The sequence below is a fragment of the Cricetulus griseus genome, chromosome 2 (genome assembly GCF_003668045.3).
Source record: "Cricetulus griseus strain 17A/GY chromosome 2, alternate assembly CriGri-PICRH-1.0, whole genome shotgun sequence".
Lineage (NCBI taxonomy): Eukaryota > Metazoa > Chordata > Mammalia > Rodentia > Cricetidae > Cricetulus > Cricetulus griseus.
Window position 1 is genome coordinate 303,875,727 of NC_048595.1, and position 22,584 is coordinate 303,898,310.

At 37.4% G+C, this 22,584-nt stretch overlaps 1 protein-coding gene across 9 annotated transcripts in view; it reads left to right on the top strand.

The window, feature by feature from the left end:
- Mef2c (myocyte enhancer factor 2C) overlaps positions 1-22,584 on the top strand; it is a 145,753-nt gene that overhangs the window by 117,419 nt on the left and 5,750 nt on the right. For all 9 annotated transcript variants that reach the window (XM_027401793.1, XM_027401789.2, XM_027401792.2 and 6 more), the window contains 3 exons: positions 14,051-14,223; positions 16,749-16,878; positions 17,454-17,589. In XM_027401793.1, coding sequence (XP_027257594.1) covers positions 14,051-14,223; positions 16,749-16,878; positions 17,454-17,589 — 439 coding nt within the window. The remainder of the gene's footprint in view (positions 1-14,050; positions 14,224-16,748; positions 16,879-17,453; positions 17,590-22,584) is intronic.

Consider the following 22,584-nt stretch of genomic DNA (forward strand, 5'->3'; position numbering starts at 1 on the left):
TCTTTCAGAACCAAGTTCATCCATTCATTCCTGCACCTCTGCTCTGTGCTCCCAGGGCAGCCTGCACTGACATTAAACATTTCTTCCTTTGCACTGTGATTACAGACTCTGGGCATATCTCTCCTGGACACTGCCATTTGGGACGGAGCAGTCTTAGTTTGTGTCTCAGCTCAATACATAAAAGTAACACACAGCAGATGTTCAGTAAAGGTTTGTTCACTGAAGAAAAATATTTATCCCTGAGATATAAAGCTTTTAATAGTATTAATAAAGCTTCAATGATAATAACCTTTATTATTTAATAAATAGTAATAATAAAGCTTTAGGAAAGTAATAAGTGAGAATATATCTTTAAAAATCTGTAATTTTAAATACAAAACCCCCTGATCTGTACTTCACAAAGATAATATATTCAATACAGACTGTATAAAAAGTGAATGTCTAGTTGATGAAATGGCTGAGCACTGTTGGTTGATAAAGCAAGGTTTTACTAAATTCTTTAATACAGTTTAAAAAAAACTAAATATCTGGGCAGTGGTGGCACATGATCTTTATCCCAGCACTCAGGAGGCAGAGGCAGGTGGATCTCTGTGAGTTCGACACCGGCCTGGTCTACAAAGCTACACAGAGAAACCCTGTCTCGAAAAATTAAAAAAATTAAAAATAGAAAAACTTAAATAGCTGATATAGAGAAGAAAATGAGGATTGGTATCTATCTCATACAATCACAAATCACTGCTTAAAACAATGAACCCCTTATCATCACTTAGATTGAAATAATTACCCATGAAGAAGGCAAGTTGTATGGAAGAAGTAATGAAATGGGCTTATGCTCTTGATATAAGGGATATATACAGCAAGTCATTATCATACATTAGTAACGATGACGCTTCTAGCTTCCAGTCGACAGTTACTCATCCACGACTTACTGCTTTCCTGATAACAACCAAAATGAGATGTCACTGCTTTTAAAATTACATTTTGTCATGTCTCTGTACATTAAAGCTTTTAACATGTTAATCTAAGTGGTTATTGATGATTGTAAGATCAAGTTCAATTGAATTCTTGTTGTAATCATTACATTTAATGGAAATAACCACTTGCACAGCTATACCTTGTGCTGGATCAGGCACCATCAAAAGAATAACTTCTGGGTTTTTAGTCAATATTCTTACCTTTTACAGAGCAGAAGGCACACAGATTTACTGTTTCATGGTTAAGGTTTAATCACAGTAAGGGGAAGAACTTTAGAAATCATTTTGAAAAATTAAGAAGATATGACAATCTACATAGCTATTTGACAATAAGACAAAGAAAATTTATGCATATTGGCTAATAATTTTAATTGGCATTCATTGTAAATTACATATCATTTTATATAAAAAGGAACTAACAGCTGTTTCTTTATTTTGATTGTCAATTGTTTACTATTTTATGCATTTGGTTGTCAAGCATTGCCACTTCTGGAATGCTTAATTTACATCCGCTAAATAGGTGGAGACATGTGGTTTGCAATGTACTGCCATGGATACACACCACAACAGGCAAATACCAGGGCCTGCTTTGGAGACTCTGCAGAGGCTGAGCTAGACCTGCTCTGCTGTCTCAGCACTTTAAGCTAAGCACTCATGCTGAGGCTAAGACAAGATTATCCTCATACTCCGTTTTGCAGGCAATATTTTATGATCATTGTGATCACATAGTCACAAAACTATATTTTTTAAAATTCAGGTGGCAATGGAAAGAAAAAAAAGTAGTACACTGCAGTATGAAACCAAGTCAGAAGAGGCAATGAGCATGCAATGCTCAGACACCTATACATTTCTTATTCAATGACTTAAAAAAATTGATGAAGTGACTAAAGTTTCCATTTATAAAGATGACTTAGTAAGTTTGCGTTTTGCTTTTTAACAAATTCAAATTGCAGCATTCCAGAAAGAAAATATATGAATTGGTTGCTTTCAAATAAGAAAACTAATTTTAGTATAAAAATAAAATTTGTATGTCTCCTTGTTTTGAGGGTTGAGGGGGATGTGTTACATTCCTCAGCCAGATTTTTATATCTTAAAAATACTATTAAGTAAGATATGAGGAAAACTAGGCTACTTGTTGGGTTCTACTATGAAAGTATAATTTCGTTAGTCTGTATTGTTCAGAAGAAAGACGGACGGACGGAAGGAAGGAAGGAAGGAAGGAAGGAAGGAAGGAAGGAAGTCTGAATTCTTTTTCATTTTACCTTGGAAGTTCCCAAAACAAATAAAGATCCTGTAGCCTTGCTTTATTATTGCCTAAAAAATAAATAACAATGATATTTTTAACTTCAAGGTTACCAAGATTTATTAAAGGGGGAGAAAGAAACTAAGTCTTTTAATTTGACAGTCTAGAGCACATGATACACAGTCCCTGCCAGGAAGATCACTTCCACTTTGCATATACAAGATTACAGATAAAGCAGAGCCCTGCCACACCTCTCTAGGGGCTGATGCTAGTCTGGTGAAGGTGGGTCTAAACTAAGACTTAAGGGAACATGCCACAAGCTAACTCAGCATGTAAGTTCCACCTTCAGCTCCTGGGCTCTGCCTTAGCTCCTACGGAGTCTGATTTCCAAAGAGAATAAAAGGAAAATCTCAGGTCATAGCTTCCTGGAGTGGTGTTTCTCAACCTTGCTAATGCTTCGATCCTTTAATTTAGTTCCTCAAGTTGTGGTGACCCCCAGTCATAAAATTATTTTGTTGCTACTTCATAACTGTAATTTTGCTACTGTTATGAATCATAACCTAAATATCTGATGTGTAGATGGTCTTAGGCAACCCTGTAAAAGGGTTGTTCCATCTCCAAAGGGGTCGCAGTCCACAGGTTGAGAACTGGTGTCCTAGAGTCTTTAAGCAGCTGTTGGAACCTTTTTTTAATCACTAGCTCTGATTTCCCAAGCTATATTTGTTTATTTATTTATGACAGTGTTGCCCAGGCTAGTCTAGAACTCATGCACTTCAGTGATTCCCAGCTATGGTCTTTCTAAATGGCTGGGACTACAGATATGGATGTTTCACTAGGCTCAGATTTCCCTCTGGTTTTAATCACCTGCACGTCAATTATGTTTAGTAAAGTCATGGGAAAATTTGTATCTCCAATCATATCCTATAAATTTGCTATAAGAATGGGGCTGCTAATAAAATCTTGGTATTTTTAAGTTTAAACAATTAAAGTGTCCTCCCACACACACAGACAATATTAGTTTTGCTATCTCTGAGACTCCTTTTCCCACACCACCCCCTTTCCTGGTTCACCCTGATGTCTGATTTTGACATCACCATAGGATTTTTATAAATCTTTTCCCTCCATAGCTTATATTTGGTTTTTTGTAAGTTTTGTTACAATTGCTTATTTATTGTGTGCATTGGAGCATGTCATATCACTTGTCTGGTTGTCAGAAAACAACTTGAAAGGGTTGTGTCTCTTCTACCATAGTGTGGGTCCCGGGGACTGAACTTAGGTTGGCAAGCTTATCAGCAGGTACCTTTACCCACAGAACCATCTCACCAACCCATCACCTGAGATCTTATTTGTAGATAACACAGGACAAAAAGTATGAGCATGAGGAACATGAAGTTACACTTAAGTAGACAGCAGCTGCTGAAGAAGGGATGTGGTTCAAAGGGCCCTCTCTTGATTGACTGCTTACTTCCTATGGACTTTCTCATTTGAGACTATGAGGCTGCCAGCCAAGAGCTATTTTTAGATAGTTTTTGCCAATAACTTAAATTTTGCAGTTAGACTTACATAATGTATTTTCCTTGAATTCCAATTCAATGAGTATGTGATCATGGCATCTCCTGTTTGGAAGATAGTAGTTATTTTAAAGAATTAGAGCTGGGGATACTAAAATCTTGAGCATCAGTTTCAGCTTGTACACAGAATTGTCCGTAGGCGCTAAGGAGTCACAAGATTTGTTTATTATGGCACCGTTTCAATTGTTTGAACTCAGTATTGAAATGTTCAACTGTCTCCCTCAGCACTGTGTCAGTTTCTCACTGACATTATGCCAAAGAATGGATCTGTTTTTTTTTTTTTTTTCTTTTTTTACAAGGAGAACCTGTTGGACTAACACAGCTATTATAGCAGTGGGAACAAATCAGTTTATGTCAAATTTACATATTCAAACATGATAGTGCTAATTTACATACCAAGGCAGAAAAAAACAGTTTTAGTTAGAACAGTACTAACTCCAATGAAAACAATAAAGTCATGGAGCAAAGTTTTTGCCTTTGGAATTACTTTTGGGAAATAGGCCATCAGCATACATTGAAAATAATAAAATAACCCACCCAAAAAAAAAATACCTGATACATAAGCTCCTTTAGAGTGGACATTCTTGTCTTTAAAAGGTATAAAGTTTTACTGTACAAGATGAGTGTAGGAATCGAATGAGAGAGTCGACACAGAGTACCTTGCACAGTTCTCACTCTAGAGTAAGAGCTTGTTAACAAACATTGGCTTTCGCTTGTGTTACAATTATCATATCCTCGGTTTTCTATCCAAGAAAAAAAGAGTGGTTTGATTGTGTTCCAGTACTGTCCACTGAATGTACACTGCCCCATACTGGTGCACTGAATGTACACTGCCCCATACTGGTGCAATAGTAGTCTCCACAGAGACGGCAGGCAGGTCTAGGCTGTGTCCTTGAGGGTGAGTGAAGCAAGTGTAGTCATAAATCTGAGGCAGCATGGGAATGCAGCAAGCGCCGTGCGTGCCACACATTTCACTTTGAACATTATGAACTTCGTATGTGTTCAAAGCGGTTGTGTAAATGTTAAAACCACAAGTCATTATTCCTTCTCTTCTGTCACGTTCTCCCTAATTTATACTGTCTCAATATTTTTGTTTAGAAAAATGACTGAAAGAAAGAGCGATTGTGTCAATAATGAAGACACCCCCTCATTTTTATCAAAGAGACAGCCCCAAAAATCTCAAGAAGTGAACAATTAAATGAGTCATAAATCTATCATTCATAGTTAAGTGGAGTTTTTTTTTTTTTAAGATAGTAAGGATTGATGCCATTTTATGGCGCCATTAAAAACTATCCTCTAAGTCAGTAAGTACCCCAAGCATGCAGATATTCTCAGAGCCTATGTGCATGGAAAAATCAGATTGTCCTCCTCTGCCTTCCTTGTGAATGGGGGCTTTTCCAGGGATGGGGGAAACATACACACAATGCATGCTAAATTCCAAACATCTGGTCTTTGTAGTGATGCAGTGGAGGCCTGCGTTTGGATGTGTATCAAAGCTCTCACATTTGCTCCCCGGGTGATTGCAGAAGCCTCCTTAGCTTCAGTTTCCTCCTTCCCTAAAAGTTGGGTGACAAAATGAGGCCCACATTAATGATTAGGACAAAGGAGTGCATAAGGCTGCTTTGGTATGGACCCCTTTCCTTGGGAAAGCTATTTTGTAGAAGTAGAAGCCCTCTGCTTCTGCTTTAGGGTTGAGGGAACAGCACATGCTCTGTGAAAGCCAATATCCACTTGACTGATAAAGCATACGTTTCACCACCCCAAGGCTCAGTACGAAGCATTTGTCACCCATTCATGAGAAGCTGAGACAAATCCCCAGAACCTATGTAAAGGCCAGGCTTGGCAGTGCATGCCTGAACACCCCCCCCCCAGTGTTTTGGAGACAAAGACAGGAGGATCCCTGGGCATTCCCACCGCCAGGTTCAAATAGAGACAAGGAGAGAAACTGGAAGTCAACCTCTGCCCCCTCCACACACACATACTCACCAGAAAACAGGCAACAGTTCTCTGAACATCAAAGTCAAACGTGCTAGATGTGAAACCCTTGAGACTGCCTATCTGCTGACACAATACAACAGAGACAAGTCTCTTAGAAATACCTGCTGCCCACAAGATGGTACGTCTTCGAGTATTTTTCTAAGATTGCAGTTGGAGCAAGGCCTCACTGGGGTTCCTTCACGGTGCAGTTATGTGTTATTATAGAAGCCCCAGAAAGAGGAGAAACGGGATTCTGGGGACAGGAACCTGTAATCAGGAGTCTTCAGTAGATCTGATTGTAATTCATCTGCAGCAGGCATGGTGAAAATGTCATTTCCAGACTTTTGACTCAAATGTCACGTGGTTGCCTCTTAGCGCATTCCATAAAAATGAACTCTTTTTTTTTAAACAAAACAAAAACCCTTATTTTGATTTTACAACAGCTGAAAACACATTTTCTTTCAAATTCTTAACTGGGTTTCAGGCGTTCAATATAGAGTGAGATGTGACTGCAATCTAGAAAATCAAAAGATGTCTAGGAAGATATGTGCAGGTTTGAGACATAAGATAACATCTTTGGGCCAGGCATTGGTGGCGCATGCCTTTAGTCCCATCACTCGAGAGGCAGAGGCAGGCGGATCTCAGTGAGTTCGAGTCTAGCCAGGTCTCTAGAGCAAGTGCCAGGATAGGCTCCAAAGCTACACAGAGAAACCCTGTCTCAGAAAAAAAAAAACAAAAAAAAAAAAACAAAAAAAAAAAAACAAAAAAAACTTTGGTTAAAAAGCTAGCTTGTAGTCTTAAAGCTTAGTCAAATGTAAAATTAGTTGATGGTGGTGACTATTTACATAAATATGGCAGCTCCTATTTAACAAGGCAATGTATGGAAAGTATTTTCAAAATGGTTCTAATAAAAGAAAAAATTAAGGAGCTATGGGCATAATTCAGTGGAAGAGCATGTGCTTAGCATATGTAAGGTCTTGGGTTCAATCACCAGCATAAAAAAAAATTAAAATTACAAGCGGTCTAAGTGGGGAAAACACTTAGCTGGAGTAAAAGCAACAAATCAATACATGAAACGTTTAGCTGTGTCTTCATCTTAATGTTTTCCTGTGGCAATGTGCCCCAAACTCTCCCAGATCGGATGACATGAACGAATCCCCACACAAAGCAATTCTGGCACACCTCTAAGTTAGATCAAAACAACTAATAATAGATTCCATAAAATCCTAGACATTTTGCTGTTGTGTTAAGTGGCTCTAATAGAAGCTTGTCTTTTTAATTGACGGTAAACAGGCAAGCATCTTTATTCTTGACTTAAATTTTACAAAATCTCATTTTAAAGATTGTCTAATCATTTACCCCAAATAGTATACTACATAGCTGTTCAGGCTCTTCACACATCTAAGCCCATCAAGTCTTGTTCACTGTAAGTACTACCTAGGAGACCAGAAACTTAGCTTGACACATCGCCATTGTGTACCTTTTCATATAAAATTTCCTTCTAAACCAGCCTTAATATTAAGGCTTGTCTTGTTTTGCTTTGCTTTATTTTGACTTGCTTAATTTTAGTTTGAGGTACTAATGCCTGAACCCAGGGTTTGTTGGATACCAGGCAGGAGCTTTCTGACTAGGCTATTCTCCTCAGCATCATTGTTACTATTTGTAACACCCAGTAATGTGGCCTTCAAATTTCCACATCTCCTTTAGTTTAGAAGAAGCTCTGAGTCTCCTGTCTTCACAGATTTCTTCCTTTATAATCCTTTGATTTTAAAATGAGACAATGTGTGAAAGCCTTTAGAATCTAGAACTTGATTTTCAGACAGCAATGCAGCATAAACTTAGGGCATGGACATGCTGCTTGAGTTCACATTATTTCTCTACAAGTGGATGGCTTTTTGATGTTGAGCACGTGACTAAGCCTCCCTGATCTTTGTTTTTGTTTTTTGTTTTTTATTATGCAACATAATGAGATACTTTTAATATCTCACAGGGTTATTCTTGTGAGGTTTAAAGGTCTTTTTTGTCCATGTTTGTTATCAGCTACCTGGCACTGCTGAGGGAGGGGAGGTAATATGCATGCTTGATACCACATGAGTGGCAGATAATACTTCGAAGTGTTTGCTATTATTGCTGTTGGTATATTGTCAGTTGACAATGTTTGCCTCCAATTCACATTACTCTTAGGCTTTTCTTACCTAGGGAAACAGTGTTTTATAATGAGCAGGCAAATCTGCCTTAGCCTCCTTTGTGCCCAGCTCCCGACTGCCAGTGAACTAGTAGTCATTGATACTCTGTCATCTAGACCTGATTTACAATGTTCTCTGTGGTGTGTGCATCTTAACTAGCTTCGCTGGTAGCAGGCTATCCCCTTTTATGTATGTGTTTCATAACACACCAGATTAACAGTGCTAACCACTCAACAGCTCTCCTTTGTTGCTTATTTCCTACTGGATAAAGTTGCTGAGAGTTTAGGATAAAGTTGACATAATCCGAGACACTTGTGTTAGCTAATCCTACTTTTCCAAATATTGAAAATGTATATTCTAAAACAGTCAGTATTTTACCTTCACCGAACACTTTCCTCCTCAAATAGTCATGATTCATCAAACCTCACTGTTTTGTGCCCCTGTCTCTAAAAAGTCTTTCTTCACCTTCTAACAAAACCCTATTTACACTTAGTTGGCACTGTCCACCATTTTTTAAATGACTTTCACTTAAGTAAATTTTTTGAAAATTTACAAGTAGCACATCACTGTGTGCTATAAAATGATAAATAAGTAAGACAAGCTAAAAAGATGGCACAAGTAACTCCTATAAACAAGTTTAATAGATGGACAGTTATGTGATTTGGGGGCTTTTATGCCATATGGCTGATAAACAGTTTGTTTTATTGGTATACTTGACCTCCAAAATATAATGTTGATCCAAATATAAGAGTTTTGCAAGTAGCATAAAGAAGAGAGACTTTTGGTGTTTAAATTTAAAGTTATTCATTCCATTTTCAGTCACCACCTCCTGTTCCACAGTAACTCATCTGCTAGTGCCATTTCTGAGTAATTCCTAATCCTCTAGCTCACTCTGTAATGTTTCTCCAATATATAAAGCACTGTACAAACGAACAGTCACATAGTGTCACTGCCTCTAATTGCAGTGACAGTTTAGAGAAGAGTCAGTTCAGTATGGACAGAAGTTATCTGAAAGGCATCATGAAAGAGTCACCACTGTAGCTGATCCTTAAAAGACAAATTTGAATTAAAGAGCAGAGTGAACACTGACAGTTGTTGAACTAACAGAGGGAAGACTCAGGTGTATTCAGAGCATGAGAGCCTGGATGTGGCCATGTTGAATTAGGTTAGACATGGTAGGTCAACTATAGAAAGTCCTGAGAGACACGTAGGGCACTGACCCAACTGTGTTAAACAGTATATGGGGGAAAAAAAGAATAGGACAGAAAGGCAGTTAAGAATGATGCCCCCAGGAGTGCTAGCCAACATCACACATTTACACAGAAGTTTGCATACAGACTAAACCCTCCTGAAGCTCAATTTAGAACAAGGAGAGGAATCCTTTAGCTAAAGAATAGAATAGGTGGAGGGTTTTGAAAGACTAAGTCAAATGGGGATTGAAGGCTATATAAGAATGATGGCAGCTGGGCGGTGGTGGCGAGTGCCTTTAATTCCAGCACTTGGAAGGAAGGTGGATTTCTGTGAGTTCGAGACCAGCCTGGTCTACGTAAATTCCAGGACAGCCTCCAAAGCCACAGAGAAACCCTGTCTCGAACTCCCCTTCCCCCCCAAAAAAAAGAATAATGGCAATAAAAAATGCATACAGGCCTTTTTTTGAGAAAATTGAAAAAGATTTGGTATCTTGTAGACTATAAAGATGGAGGGAGGGGAGCAAAAGGTCAGAGTTGACAATTTGGAAGATAAGACTGCCTTGCAAAAATTAGCTGGCCCCAGCCCTAAGATTAATTCCAGCTTTGTGCTTATTAACTTTTGTGCTTTTATTTATAATTGAAAAATTAAAAGAAAAAACAAAAAGCAAATGAAAAGACTCACAATACCCAAATGTTCAAATAAAGAAAGTTGTAGAACTGTGGGCTCATAGGAGTTTGTGCTCAGCTGAGCTCTGTGTGAAAAGGCCAAGTGCTTGCCTCTTATCTTCAGTCAGGAGCGTGTTCTCTGAATTTACAACTTCCTAAAATAGGAGTGAGTAAAAACAAATGAAATAGAAAACACAGAAAAATGTTTTTGAGTTAACTGTGAGGAAAATTAACACTATATTTCAAATCTTGAATATTTACACTAATTTTGAGGTATTTATATGCTTGTAGCAACAAGTAGAGTCTGCCATCCTTTACATAAGTTACATCATGAAAGTATAAATTGTTTTATAAGAAACAGTATTTGAATCAAATGAAACCATAAAAGCTTCATTGGACTCTAAAGTTGGTCTGTACCTCATTTTCCTATAATATATAATCAGGAAATCCATTTGCCATACTTTATAATTTTTGTCCTTTTAAGTGGCCAGAAGAATGTGACATCTGCATATAGTCACGTCTAAATTGATAATTGTCCAAGTGGAGTATAATTTTAAAACATGGTATCAAGAAAGTTGAATCTGTATATTAGAAGGCTGTTGAGAACTGGTGTTTCCCACCTCCTGGGCCCCTGAATTTAAATGTGACCATGCTCTCTGGTGAATTTATCTTTAGGTGGGACAGCAGCTTCCACACAGGCTAAAGCATTCTGACTGAGGAGGAGGCTGTGGTTTCCCAGCCAACTTAAATGCAGGCTCTTCTTAGCAATAAACCACACACATGTATTCATCATTGATTTCCAAATGATAGGTTTCAATATCACTGGTCTCGGGTCCACAGTCTCACATTCCTGAATCTATATTATGCCAAAGGAATAACAATTTGGTGGCTGGAAGCAGAAATGGTTATTATACGGCTCCAAAATGCTAGCTGGCACAATATGCTAAAAATAGCAGAAATTCACTCATAAAAAATAGAATTTATTTGTTCATAAAAATAACTTTGTGCTCTAAAAATACAAATATAAAAAATGTCATCATAGCTGAAAATATTTTACATTCAATGTGTAAACACCTTAAAAAATATGTAACTAATCTTCTAAAGTGGTGTAATTTCCAAGTAACAGGAAATATTTCAAGAGAGAGAGATAGAACAGTATTTAATTCAGGTTTTACTTCTGAGGTGTTTACTGAGTGGAAAACCGTGCATGTATGTTTCCTTTTTTCCCTCCTACTGCTGCCTCAAATCGCTGTTTTAAAATGTGGGCAGAAAGATGGAGGGTTTTTTGGAATGTCTCTGAGCTTACCATAGAAAATGTTTTTAAAGAGACTTTTCACAGCCTCTGTGAAGCCTTTCCATTTTCTCACACTGGCCCTGTGTTTGTCATATCTCAGGACAACACATTTCACGAAGCGGTTTTACTTCCTTTTAGCAGAATTACTCCTCCATGCAAACCAGCATCAGCTTCTACCCAGGCAGGGTTTTAGTTTCTTCTCATCTGTTCAGGCTTCATTGCACTGCTTAACTGACATTTCTTCTTCTTCTTTTGAAATTACTAGGCTAGTTTTCCATTTGATTGTTTATTTAAACCAGATCTCACCCAGGGTTAGCATGTACATGACACATGTTACTCAGTGTGTCTGTCTGAACTTCAGCAGATGGGAATGAATGCTGTAAATGTCTTGGTTTTCTCATTTCCTTTTCATCCAGGAGACTCTACAATTCAGTCTAAGGCCCTAACACAGAATAATGGTCCAGGGAGACACATTAAATACAAAACTCCTCTGTGTATCCTCCCTTACCCATCTTTCTCCTTAGGAATATAATTTGTTTATATTTCTCCTGGTGAGTAAAGGTAAATGTATTGTTTAACATAAGAACTTTTGCTACCAAACGGTGTCCAAATTAACTGTAACAGATAATTGGGTTTTGACATATTTAGCTAGCTGTACTTTAGCAACTTTTCTTGATGTTTTATTATAGAAGACTAATTTATATTCAAAGTCAGTGCAAATTTCTTAAGCAACTACTTGGTAGTTGACACATGTATTGGGGTGTTTCATTTGTTTTATTTTAGTTTTGCCTCAAGAAACTTGTTAATTTCTATCCATAATTTAATTGTAAGAGTGAATCTTAGCTGGGCGTTGGTGGCGCACGCCTTTAATCCCAGCACTCGGGAGGCAGAGGCAGGTGGATCTCTGTGAGTTCAAGCCCAGCCTGGTCTCCAGAGCGAGTGCCAAGATAGGCTCCAAAGCTACACAGAGAAACCCTGTCTCGAAAAACCAAAAAAAAAAAAAAAATGAATCTTGCAGTTTTTATACATTCAGCCTAATATTTATTCATAAAACAAAACAGGTAAATGAATTGGATATGAAGAACAAATGTGTTTTGGATCATATGCTCCAGCTAGATTTTAACCCAAAAATTATCCCCAGGGGGACAGTTTGGGAATAGTTTGGGAGCCAAAATGGGGTGGAAAGGATAAAAGAGGTGAATATATCAAAGTATATTGTATACATGTTTGAGCATGTCGTAATGAAACCATTACTTTGTACAATTAATATCCACTTAGCTGAAGGTTCTCATAAGAATCTTCTGGAAATAGTCCTGTGCTTTTCTCTGCCAACTCCCTATGTCTACCTGAAGCCATCACAGTAGTCTCAAGAATGACCCACACCACTGGGCTTTTCCAAGCCCAGGCTTTCCAGTGCCTGTAGATATCTCAGGAGACAGTTATTTCTGTTCAGAAATTCTGGGTGGTCTCTGTTTCTACCACATTAACACAGAATTCCAGACCTCCACAGTCCGACTCGCATAGTCCTCCATGGAGCACTCCTTTTTCACTGACTCCTTTTTAAGCAGATTCCTATCAGATTTCCTAAGGATGATGGGTAAAAATTCTTCCTTAGCCCTCCCTCTACCCAGTCACCCAAGTCATAGGCTTAACTGCCTCTTCTCTTTTGTTGAAAAGTAAATTAGTTCCCTAACCTGCGTTAGGCAACCTGTTCTCTTATAGAAATTGAATCATATATAATTTATACTATTCTACAGGCATCTTGTCCTAGGTAGTCTTGTTTGTTTGTATACAAGTGTGGATTGTTTTACTTTCAAAACCTTCCCAGGCTATAGCCTTGTCTTTGCCTCCTCACTGAGTAGCATTTGACCTCATCTCTCTAAGAGTAATAGATACTTGCCTTTTGTGACGATGACAATAACAACAAAGTTTAACTCCCTCCTTCAGTGGCCCTTGGATAACAACTGACTAGTTATCTAGGGAGCATTATTAAATCCAGCAGTGGGTTTCTCCTATTCTCCACCAAGAAACCAGCAGATAGCTTTTTCAGTCAGCTCTTACTCCAGTTCAGTTTGCCTTTCTACCCAACTCCTTCTCTGTTTCTATCGGGGGTAGTTTGTTTTAAATGTGGGAAATGGAAGCTTCTAAATGCTCACTTTGTTAGGAGCTGAATATCAGATCCTAAAAGAACCCTAACCCTTCACAATTAGTGGCTTTCCCTGTGTCTGAATGACTCAGCACTTCACTGGAGGCATCATAGCTTCAGTGCCTGAGGACTGTCACTTTGGAAGGTTTTCATGAGCAGGAATCATGCAAGGCTTCAGGCTGTGTGCTGAACTTAGTGAGAATGGTAAACCAGACACAAGAAAGGCCATGGAGAGCATTCACTTAGATCTGGGGAGACTGAACAGCAAATGTGTATTCAGCTTCCCCTCCTCCTGCCTGCCCTAGAAATTACAGCCTTGCTGCCTTGCCCCTTCTTCATCGAAGGATGCACAGACACACAGAATAAAACCCAAACTAACGAACTGAAAGAGTGAGTCACTCCAGCCCGGCCTCCGCCAAACTAGTCAATTAAAGTGCAGGACCAATTCTGTGCTTTTCTTAGATCCTGAACTGGCTGTCTGACTTTCTTCCGGGGGAGGGGAGGGGTGAACTTAATAGGAAAAAAAAAGCATATGATATGTAGATTTCTGATCAAGTTAACAAAGATTCCCTCTCTTCTCACACAAAAAAAGTTTTTAATATTCTTTCAGAGGTGTATGAAACAATTAACTGGGTTGCTGCCTTTCATACAGAGGTTAACACAGTCAGCCTATGAGCTTTTGTGTGTTCCTGTGGATGTCTCACAGTTAAGCTTTCCCTTTTATTCTCATACAGAATGTTCTTTAAAAAACATGCTTAAATCTAGATTTCTCCCTGAGTTCTGTCACTGTTTTGTATTAACAGGGAATGGATATGGCAACCCCCGAAACTCACCAGGTCTGCTGGTCTCACCTGGTAACTTGAACAAGAATATACAAGCCAAATCTCCTCCCCCTATGAATCTAGGGATGAATAATCGTAAACCAGATCTCCGAGTTCTTATTCCACCGGGCAGCAAGAACACGATGCCATCAGTGGTAATGCACAACACTGTCCTTAATACATGTTGATGATAGCTTATCTGGATGTGTTTTGTTATTCTACTATTTGTCTAGATATGAATTTCTTATGCCAGGCAGTTAACACTATTGACTAATGGTGTTTTTAATCTTATTGATGGAACTGTAGTAACTGATTTTGCATTTTCCTGTTCTATATTAAAAGAAATCCAATAAACTCTTCTTCAAGATTGTTTTTCTAGAATAAGAAAAAAAACAATTCTCCCTAAGGCTCTCTCCATTTATAGTTAGAAAAATAGTTCTAATACTGATCAAATCATATCCCATAGGAAAAGTAATTATGAAGTGCTTCGTTAAAGTATTTTTACATTGTTGAGCTATGTTCTTACGATGCTGACAGTGAAAAATACTTTCCCTGATTCCTAAATTTCTAATTAAATTTCTTATATTAATTGGAAATCCATTTCTTAGGTATCACTTCTTTAATATCTAACATACCGTATGCCTTTCCATTGTCTTGGCTCATCTTTGCCTACACATACTTTATGAAAATTACTAACCCTCAAAAGCAAGCTTTGTTAAAGCCCAAGAAAATTTGAGAACCAATGTTATATTTTATATCAAAAAATGTAGTGACATACTTTTAAGGGAAAATATAGAAATATAAAATATAGACTTCACCATATATAAAATTCTAAGGTTGTATCATTTTCTTGGTTATGAGACTGATGCCTAAGATGGAAAGAATATTGTGGTATCAAATTCAAAAACAAAGATAGATAGTTAGGTAAATAGATAGAAGATAGGTAGATAGAAGATAGATACAAAGATAGATGATAGATAGATAGATAGATAGATAGATGATGGATGGATGACAAATGGTGTTCTCTAACTCAGCAGTATTTACCAGTGAGAACATTTATAACAAAGATTTAATAGGCAGATTTAAATCATTCTACAAATATTTCTTTCTTTCCGTTTTTTTGTTTGTTTGTTTTTTTTTTTTTTTTTTTAGAAATCTCTGTTCTGTGGCATGCTTAAGAGTAAAATAGTCCTGTGAACTGATTGGTTTATTATTATATTCATTTTTTTTAGTATCTAGCCAAAATCAAATAATATGTGACATTCCCTTTAGAAAAGACTGGGTCTAATAAATAAAACCTCCCACAGTGATGCAGTCGGTGTGGGCCAGGCATGACAAACAGTGTTTCTCAGCAAATTTATCCCTCATTTTTTAAAACTGATGCATTCCCATGGATTCTGCAAGTGGCAGGTCGTGTCTCTCTTCTGGTTGTCATGTGTGAGCCCCCTTCCCTCTAGCAACTAGGGTTTAAAGTACAGTCCTTTTATTTTTTTATCAAAATATGGTGGCGAAGTAATGATCATAGAGACACTGACCTGTGCTGAAACCCAGATAGATTGCCTTCCCATTAGAGACCAGCACCTCACTAAGGAAAACAAAGAATGCCTTTGTTAAGGAGATGTCTTTGGAGTCTGGTGTATAAAGCTGCTTAAACTGTTGTGTCTATCAGGGGGTGCTTCTCCTTTTGTTGAAAAGATTTCACAGTTACAAATATTTATAGACACTAATTAATAAACTCCTTCCCCATGCTCTCAGTCTGAGGATGTGGACCTGCTGTTGGTAAGTGGTATGAATGTTTCCCTTGGAGGGCATGTTCAGGAAGATAACAAAACTACTTTAGTGTAAGGTGCTAGACAGCTGTGATCAAATGGAAGGATGTTAAATTTACCTTATTGAATGAAGGTATTGATTATGCTTAAGCATCTTTAATTTCTAGGGTCTCTGGCAGGTGAAAAAGAACATCTGGCTTTTGTGGCCTTTTTCCCCTCTCCCCCCCCACACACACACCTTTTAAATAAAGGCCATGTTTTAAATATTTTCAGACTGAACTTATTCTAAAATCCAAACACAAAAATATTTCTTTAGTTATTAAACAGTAAAATGCCTATTTTTCAAGATTTAAAATATTCTAAGCGAATGCATCTTTTACCTCCTTGTTATAAGGAGTTAATTACTGGCATTAGCTACATTGCCCTCTTTGCAAGGAAGTTTAGAAGCCAAAGAAAGTGGTCAGAGCACCACCTGCTGGTCAGAATATAGCATGAACCCATAACCGTCAGTTCGACTGTATATAGAACTAACTGATCATAAAACCCACTGTGGTTGATTTTAATTTTTTAATTTGCATTTGAATAAAAACTGAAACAATAGCAGTACAGTATACATATTTCATCAGTTCTCAACATAGTCTGTTTTTACCCATAATAAAGCTATGGTACTTGTTACTAGTTCAGTTGCCTAGGAGATACTGATGTAATGGGTTACTATGGCAACAGCTGGTCTCTTGAAGGATTGTAAATGATAGGGTTGGCAGAGTTCATAGAGACACATGTTAAATGATTAATTTCATGAGCTTTGTACCACCGTATTTCTTTATGTGAAAAACTAATAGTGAGACCTAGTATTTTGAACTTTTTTTTTAAATCTGCCATCTATAATGTCCTTTTATTTACTTTAAAAGAATCAAAGGATAAATAACTCCCAGTCGGCTCAGTCATTGGCTACCCCAGTGGTTTCCGTAGCAACTCCTACTTTACCAGGACAAGGAATGGGAGGGTATCCGTCAGCCATTTCAACAACATATGGTACTGGTAAGTAGCTTTGCTATGTGCAAATATTACAGTAAACACTTCTTTAAAAAGCATATTTTAGAAGTTAATTTCTTTACGCTGTAGGGAGCTTGTGTGGAACCTGTGTCCAGAATGCACTGTACCATTACACTCTTTATGAAGGCAAAGTGATTGTCTACAGTGCTTTTTCAAGTACCTGGAAGTTCTATTTACCCAAAGTGAATTCAAAATGTCAAGAAAAATGAGCTACTATTTCTTTACTGTAATCAAAGCTCACTTTCTTGAGATTTTTAAGTGAGAAAATTTTTTCTAGACCATAAAACATGCACATACTTTACACTTTTAAACAAAGTTAGTATAATAAGCTATAACTGCAGGAGCTGTTACTTTAAATCTTTTGTGAAATCCTTACTTGGGTGAATAATATTTTTCTTTTTAAATTAAAATTATCCCTGGTGTTTTATTTTCTTCTTTTCTCGAATCAAAACCTTTGACTCAAGTATGTCTTAGAAATTGAAAATGTTTAATTTTGTTTACCATTTGACAGTTTCCAAATTAAGTGTCCCCCTTGCTGCCATCTTCATTCCTTCATCTAGAGTACTCCCTGAGTAGTGCAGACCTGTCGTCTCTGTCCGGCTTCAACACTGCCAGTGCTCTTCACCTTGGCTCTGTAACTGGCTGGCAACAGCAACACCTACACAACATGCCGCCATCTGCCCTCAGTCAGTTGGGGTAAGCAATATTTATGTCTTTCTATCGCAACCGGAGACTGTGTTTTTAAGTGATAAAGGCCTGGCTTTAACAATGTGTTTTCATATCTATTAAAGGGTGTAAAACTTGATTTCTGTGAAAGGCACTTTCAGATCACATTTCAAGTAGCTTAGATATTGCTTCACGTGTTTCTTCCATGAACAGGAAAAATAGTTAGGCCCAGTCTTTCCTTAATGTGTAAGACTCTTTTTCTTTCTACCTCTGTTGGTGATGGAGCTTTGGATTAGATTTCTGTGAGGTTACTTTTTTGGAAATTTTGAAGGTATTTATAGTTATAATTCTTTTCATATTTGAGCTGAGGTTCTCCTTAGCACAAACTACATAATTTTTTTCTAATATGAACCTAATGTTCATAGGATCAACTGTTGAATTTCTGGACAGGCTTTAAATATGTATAATGTATTCGTAGGATAGTTGTCTAGTTATATCCATTGTATTAAAATATATGTACAAATACTAATTAACACATGCAATACTAATTACTGAATTTGGCTATAAAAATAACTTTTGTTGTTTTCTGGTCAAAGTGTGTATCTTTCTGCCCCCTTGTGGTAACTTTGAGATGCATCTTTGTCATAGAAATGACTTCTGTCATTTATCTATGGAGAAACTCGAACTCTAAAATGCCCTGAATCCACAATTTACACTCCGTCTTATAACAGTTAAACCAGACTCCTCATTTTAATTTGAAACAATAATTACAGAATTCAATCTTTAAAACAAATAGGACAAAACTACTTAGAGATGAATTCTCATATTTTAGAAACATCCTACATACCCACCCCACATTCAATTTTCTATTGAGCCATTTTAGTTATGAGTTAGTAATATTAATTAACTAGTTTTGTATCTCAATGCTGAGGAAGGTCTATTTATTCAAATAAAAGTCACTAATTGCTACCATAACTTCATTGTTCTTGCCTTCTCCTCCCCCTTCTCCCACTGAACTTCATTTAGTATTGATATAACACAGATCTAAGATACCATTCAAGAGTCACTTGTTACTGCCATCCCACTGACAAATCACTGTCATTGAAAATCTAGCCTTCCATGTGCACAATTAAACAAATTTACATGGCATTATGGCTGTGCCTTCTGGAAAGAGTGCTGCCATTAAAGATGTATGAAATGTTGGTCAACAATGATCTTTTTAAGACATTTAAATTTTCCTCCACTGCTAATGATGCAAGTAGATTCTAATTTCAATAACTTTTCTGGAAATTTTCACTAAGTACATAATACTATCCAGACAATTTTTATATGTATATATAGCATTGTACTGACGTACTTGTCCATAATAAGGGGAACTGTTCCTTTCTAATTATTCATAAAATTCATCTATTATAGCACTAAATCCCATCCTCCTTCCAGGTGTTAGCCATATCAAAAAGCCATATAATGACCAGCCAGATGGCTCAATGGCTAAAGGTGCTTGTCACAAAACCTCATTAACAACCTTGACAACCTGACTTTGACTGCTGGGACCCACATGGTGGAAGAAGAGAATAAACTCCTATTGGTGTACATGCACTTGCACTCCCATACACAGAACAAATAAATACATAGTACAATTTTAAGTCTTGTCATTTTATTTGAATATCATTTTTCTTTTGCTTGTGAATGATATCAGATCATTTTTAATTATGAGGGTATTCATATATTTGTTATTTTGACCATCCACACAATTTTAAAAATTATCACATGGGGAAACATAATTCTCTACTACCCTTAATTAAGAAAGGAGTGAGTGGTACCCCAAGACTAAAGGGAAACTGAGTTTCCAGCATCCAAGGATCTACCCTCCCTCCTTTTCTTCCAAAACCAAATCTTCTTGTGCATAATTTGAATTTAGTCTATGAACTGCAGTTGCACTTAATCACTTCCCTTACACCTCACATTTATAGGATGACCAAGTCTTCACATCCTTACACTCAGCACCACCACCCACCTCTCTCTCCTCCTCTGTCACCATATGCCTTCTCCTTCATCCTCCCTCACAGTAGCTGTTTGTGAGATGTCTTCAGATAAGCCATCTCATCTTCTTACACAGTTTTGTAGAAAACTCCAACGTATAATATCTATGTAAAATAAAGTATATAAATTGCCTTAATTCCTTAGAGAAGCAGTTCTCAACCTGTAGGTTGAAACTCCTTTGGGAGGATCATGTACCAGATATCCTGCATATCAGGTATTTAGATTATGATTCATGACAGTAGCAAAATTACAGTTATGAAATAGCAATGAAATAATTTTATGGTTCAGATCACCACAGCATGAGGTACTGTAGTAAAAGGTGGCAGCATTAGGAAGGTTGAGAACCACTGTCGTAGAGAATAAATCAGTTAAAAGGACTGATATGTTTTCCAAGTCAAAGGGTCTCACAAATTTGTGCTTAGTAGGTAGGTACTATATTTTAAGCAAAGAATCGGATAGAATTTAGTTCCACCACAGTCAATACCTCCAGAATCCTAAATGACTACTATAATTCTCTCTCAAAATTGCAAACTATAGTAAAACTCTTTATTTTTGTCCATGAAAACCGAAATGTCCACTTTTCCTTATAGCATTGTCTGCAAGGCTAGGCTTGAGAAACTACGTAGTATCTATTTTATATGATAAAGTTAGACAAGAGGCAGACACTAATTTTATATAGGAAGAGCCATTCCCAGTGAGGGAGTCACAGTTTTACAGACACAGCCCTTGACTTTTAGGTATTCTTTTGATCACTGTCTAGAAAATGACAACCTGTTTTCTGGAAGTCTGTCCACTCGATTTCTTCATTGATGAGAGTATTCAATACATAACTGAGAGAGGGAAAGAGGGAGAGATTGAATAGAGATTACTTTTAAAAAGTCATGCTTCATGGCTGTGTGGTTCCAGTCTTAGTCTGGCTAATACAGTAAATTCCAGGTCTATCAGGGTTACGGGGTGAAACCCAGTCTCTAGGGGAAAAAAGGTGAGGCTCAGGGACTGGAGAGATGATGGCTCAGCAGGTTTACCTACGACCCAAGGCACCCATGTCAGATGGTTCACAACTACCTGTAAGTCTAGCTCCAGAATATCCAGTCTAGTCTCCCTCTTCCTCTTCTAGTCTCCCTAGGCATCTGCATACATATGCACCAGCTCACAAAGAGACATACACATATACTCATAAATAAAAATAAAATGAATCTTAAAAAATAATTAGGCTCAAGTGAGCCTGATGTGCCAACCTGTAATCCCAACACCTAGGAGACCAAAAACAGTAGGATTAAAGTTTGAGGCCAGTCTGGAATACATAATGAGACTGTCTCACATAGGGAAAAGGAGATAAATATAGCAGGAAAACCTAATTTTCTTGGGGTGGTAGAGTGAGAGGAACTTACATAAAGCTATCCGTATTTATTTCTGAATGATTTTGAGGAAGGGTCGTTTTCACAGTTTAAAAATCCTGTGTAGTGGATCAGACCTAGCACAGAGGCCCTGACAGGGTACCCTATACACCTGACCCTTTCCTGCCTCTCCTCCGACCTCTTTCTCACCCACTTACACCTGTAGCATCTCACAGTTGTTTATGGCTATGTTTTGTCTCTCAAGAACAAACTAGCATACAGTTAAATGGTATGAATGCCGCTTTTTCTTGTCAGAAAAGTACTCCTTTGACAGCAGAGATTAGCCACTCTGAAGTGCATTCTATACTACAGTGAAAATGAAGTTGAGACGAAGAGACCATATATATCTCTTTACTGTAGATTTAGTCCCCACAACTACACAGCTCAGAATAGGGTTTCCTATATGTTTAGTGGCAAAATGAAATCCCACCACCAGATAAACTGTTCCAGTTAGAGAAAAGAATCACCAGAAGTTCTTTGATCTTTTGGGGGAACAAGATGCCACTAAACTTTTACACGGCCATTGATTTGGGGAACTGAAGCAAATAAAAGGATATTTCAGCCTTCTGATGGCATTAAAAAAACATCCTTTTACTCACACTATTTTTAATTTAATTGACATAGATAAGTTACCTATGTGACCCAACTCACGAAGTTTTCAGAAATTTCCCTTTCTACTCTGTTTAGAGAAATGCAAATTAAAATGTCAAAGAGTGAAGGAAAGTATTTATTGATGTGCTGTGTCATTTCCAGCCTCCTAATTGACATTCGTTATTAAGCGCTCGTATGATCCACAGCAGAAGCGTTTAATTAAATGTTAGTGAAATGGTTTTTCTTACCCAGAGCCAGGAAAACTCTTTCTTCCAGAAATCAAAAGAGGATTTCCTCAAACATCAAAATGAATCATTAAGTAACTTTGAACCAGTATAAAATAGTCCACCATTATGGAGCCTTTGAAATACAGGTGTTTTCCTGCCCCCATCTCAACGTATTCTTGATTTAAAGACCATTTAATTAAAAGTCTCAGAAAATTAAGAACTAATACAATCTAAAGTAACAAGCTTCAGATAAATAGTTCCATAAATAAACAAAGATAGAAGCCATGTGCAATGGGACTGTGATCTTGGTCTAAGGGCTCAGATTGCCAAAGAAAGAAGGGCTCATTAAAACAGCAAGGAATTCTCTTTATATTGTCCTCCATGTTAGCCCATCTATTAATAAGAGGGAAGTAATTCCTTGCCAGTAGGTGGTGCTTTTGTATAAAACATTACTCAAAGATAAATTCGTTTCTGACTAATTTTATATCTGTGCATCCTAATCCTTACCGAATCTCCCAAAAGGCCAGCCCCAAATTATTCCACTTTTCTCTGAAATATACTCACACTGTTTCCCTGCTTCGAAAGATACATCTAGTTCTCCCATTAGAAAGCAGCATGATTACATACATGAATAGGTAGGCTTAGTTTCTTTTGTTTCAAATTTGTGTGGCTGTACAGATGATTATTTTCTGTGAGTATCCCTCAGTTAAAGCAACTACTGTACTTTCTTGACAGTGCAGTTGGGTCAGCTTGGCTTTGGCAATCAG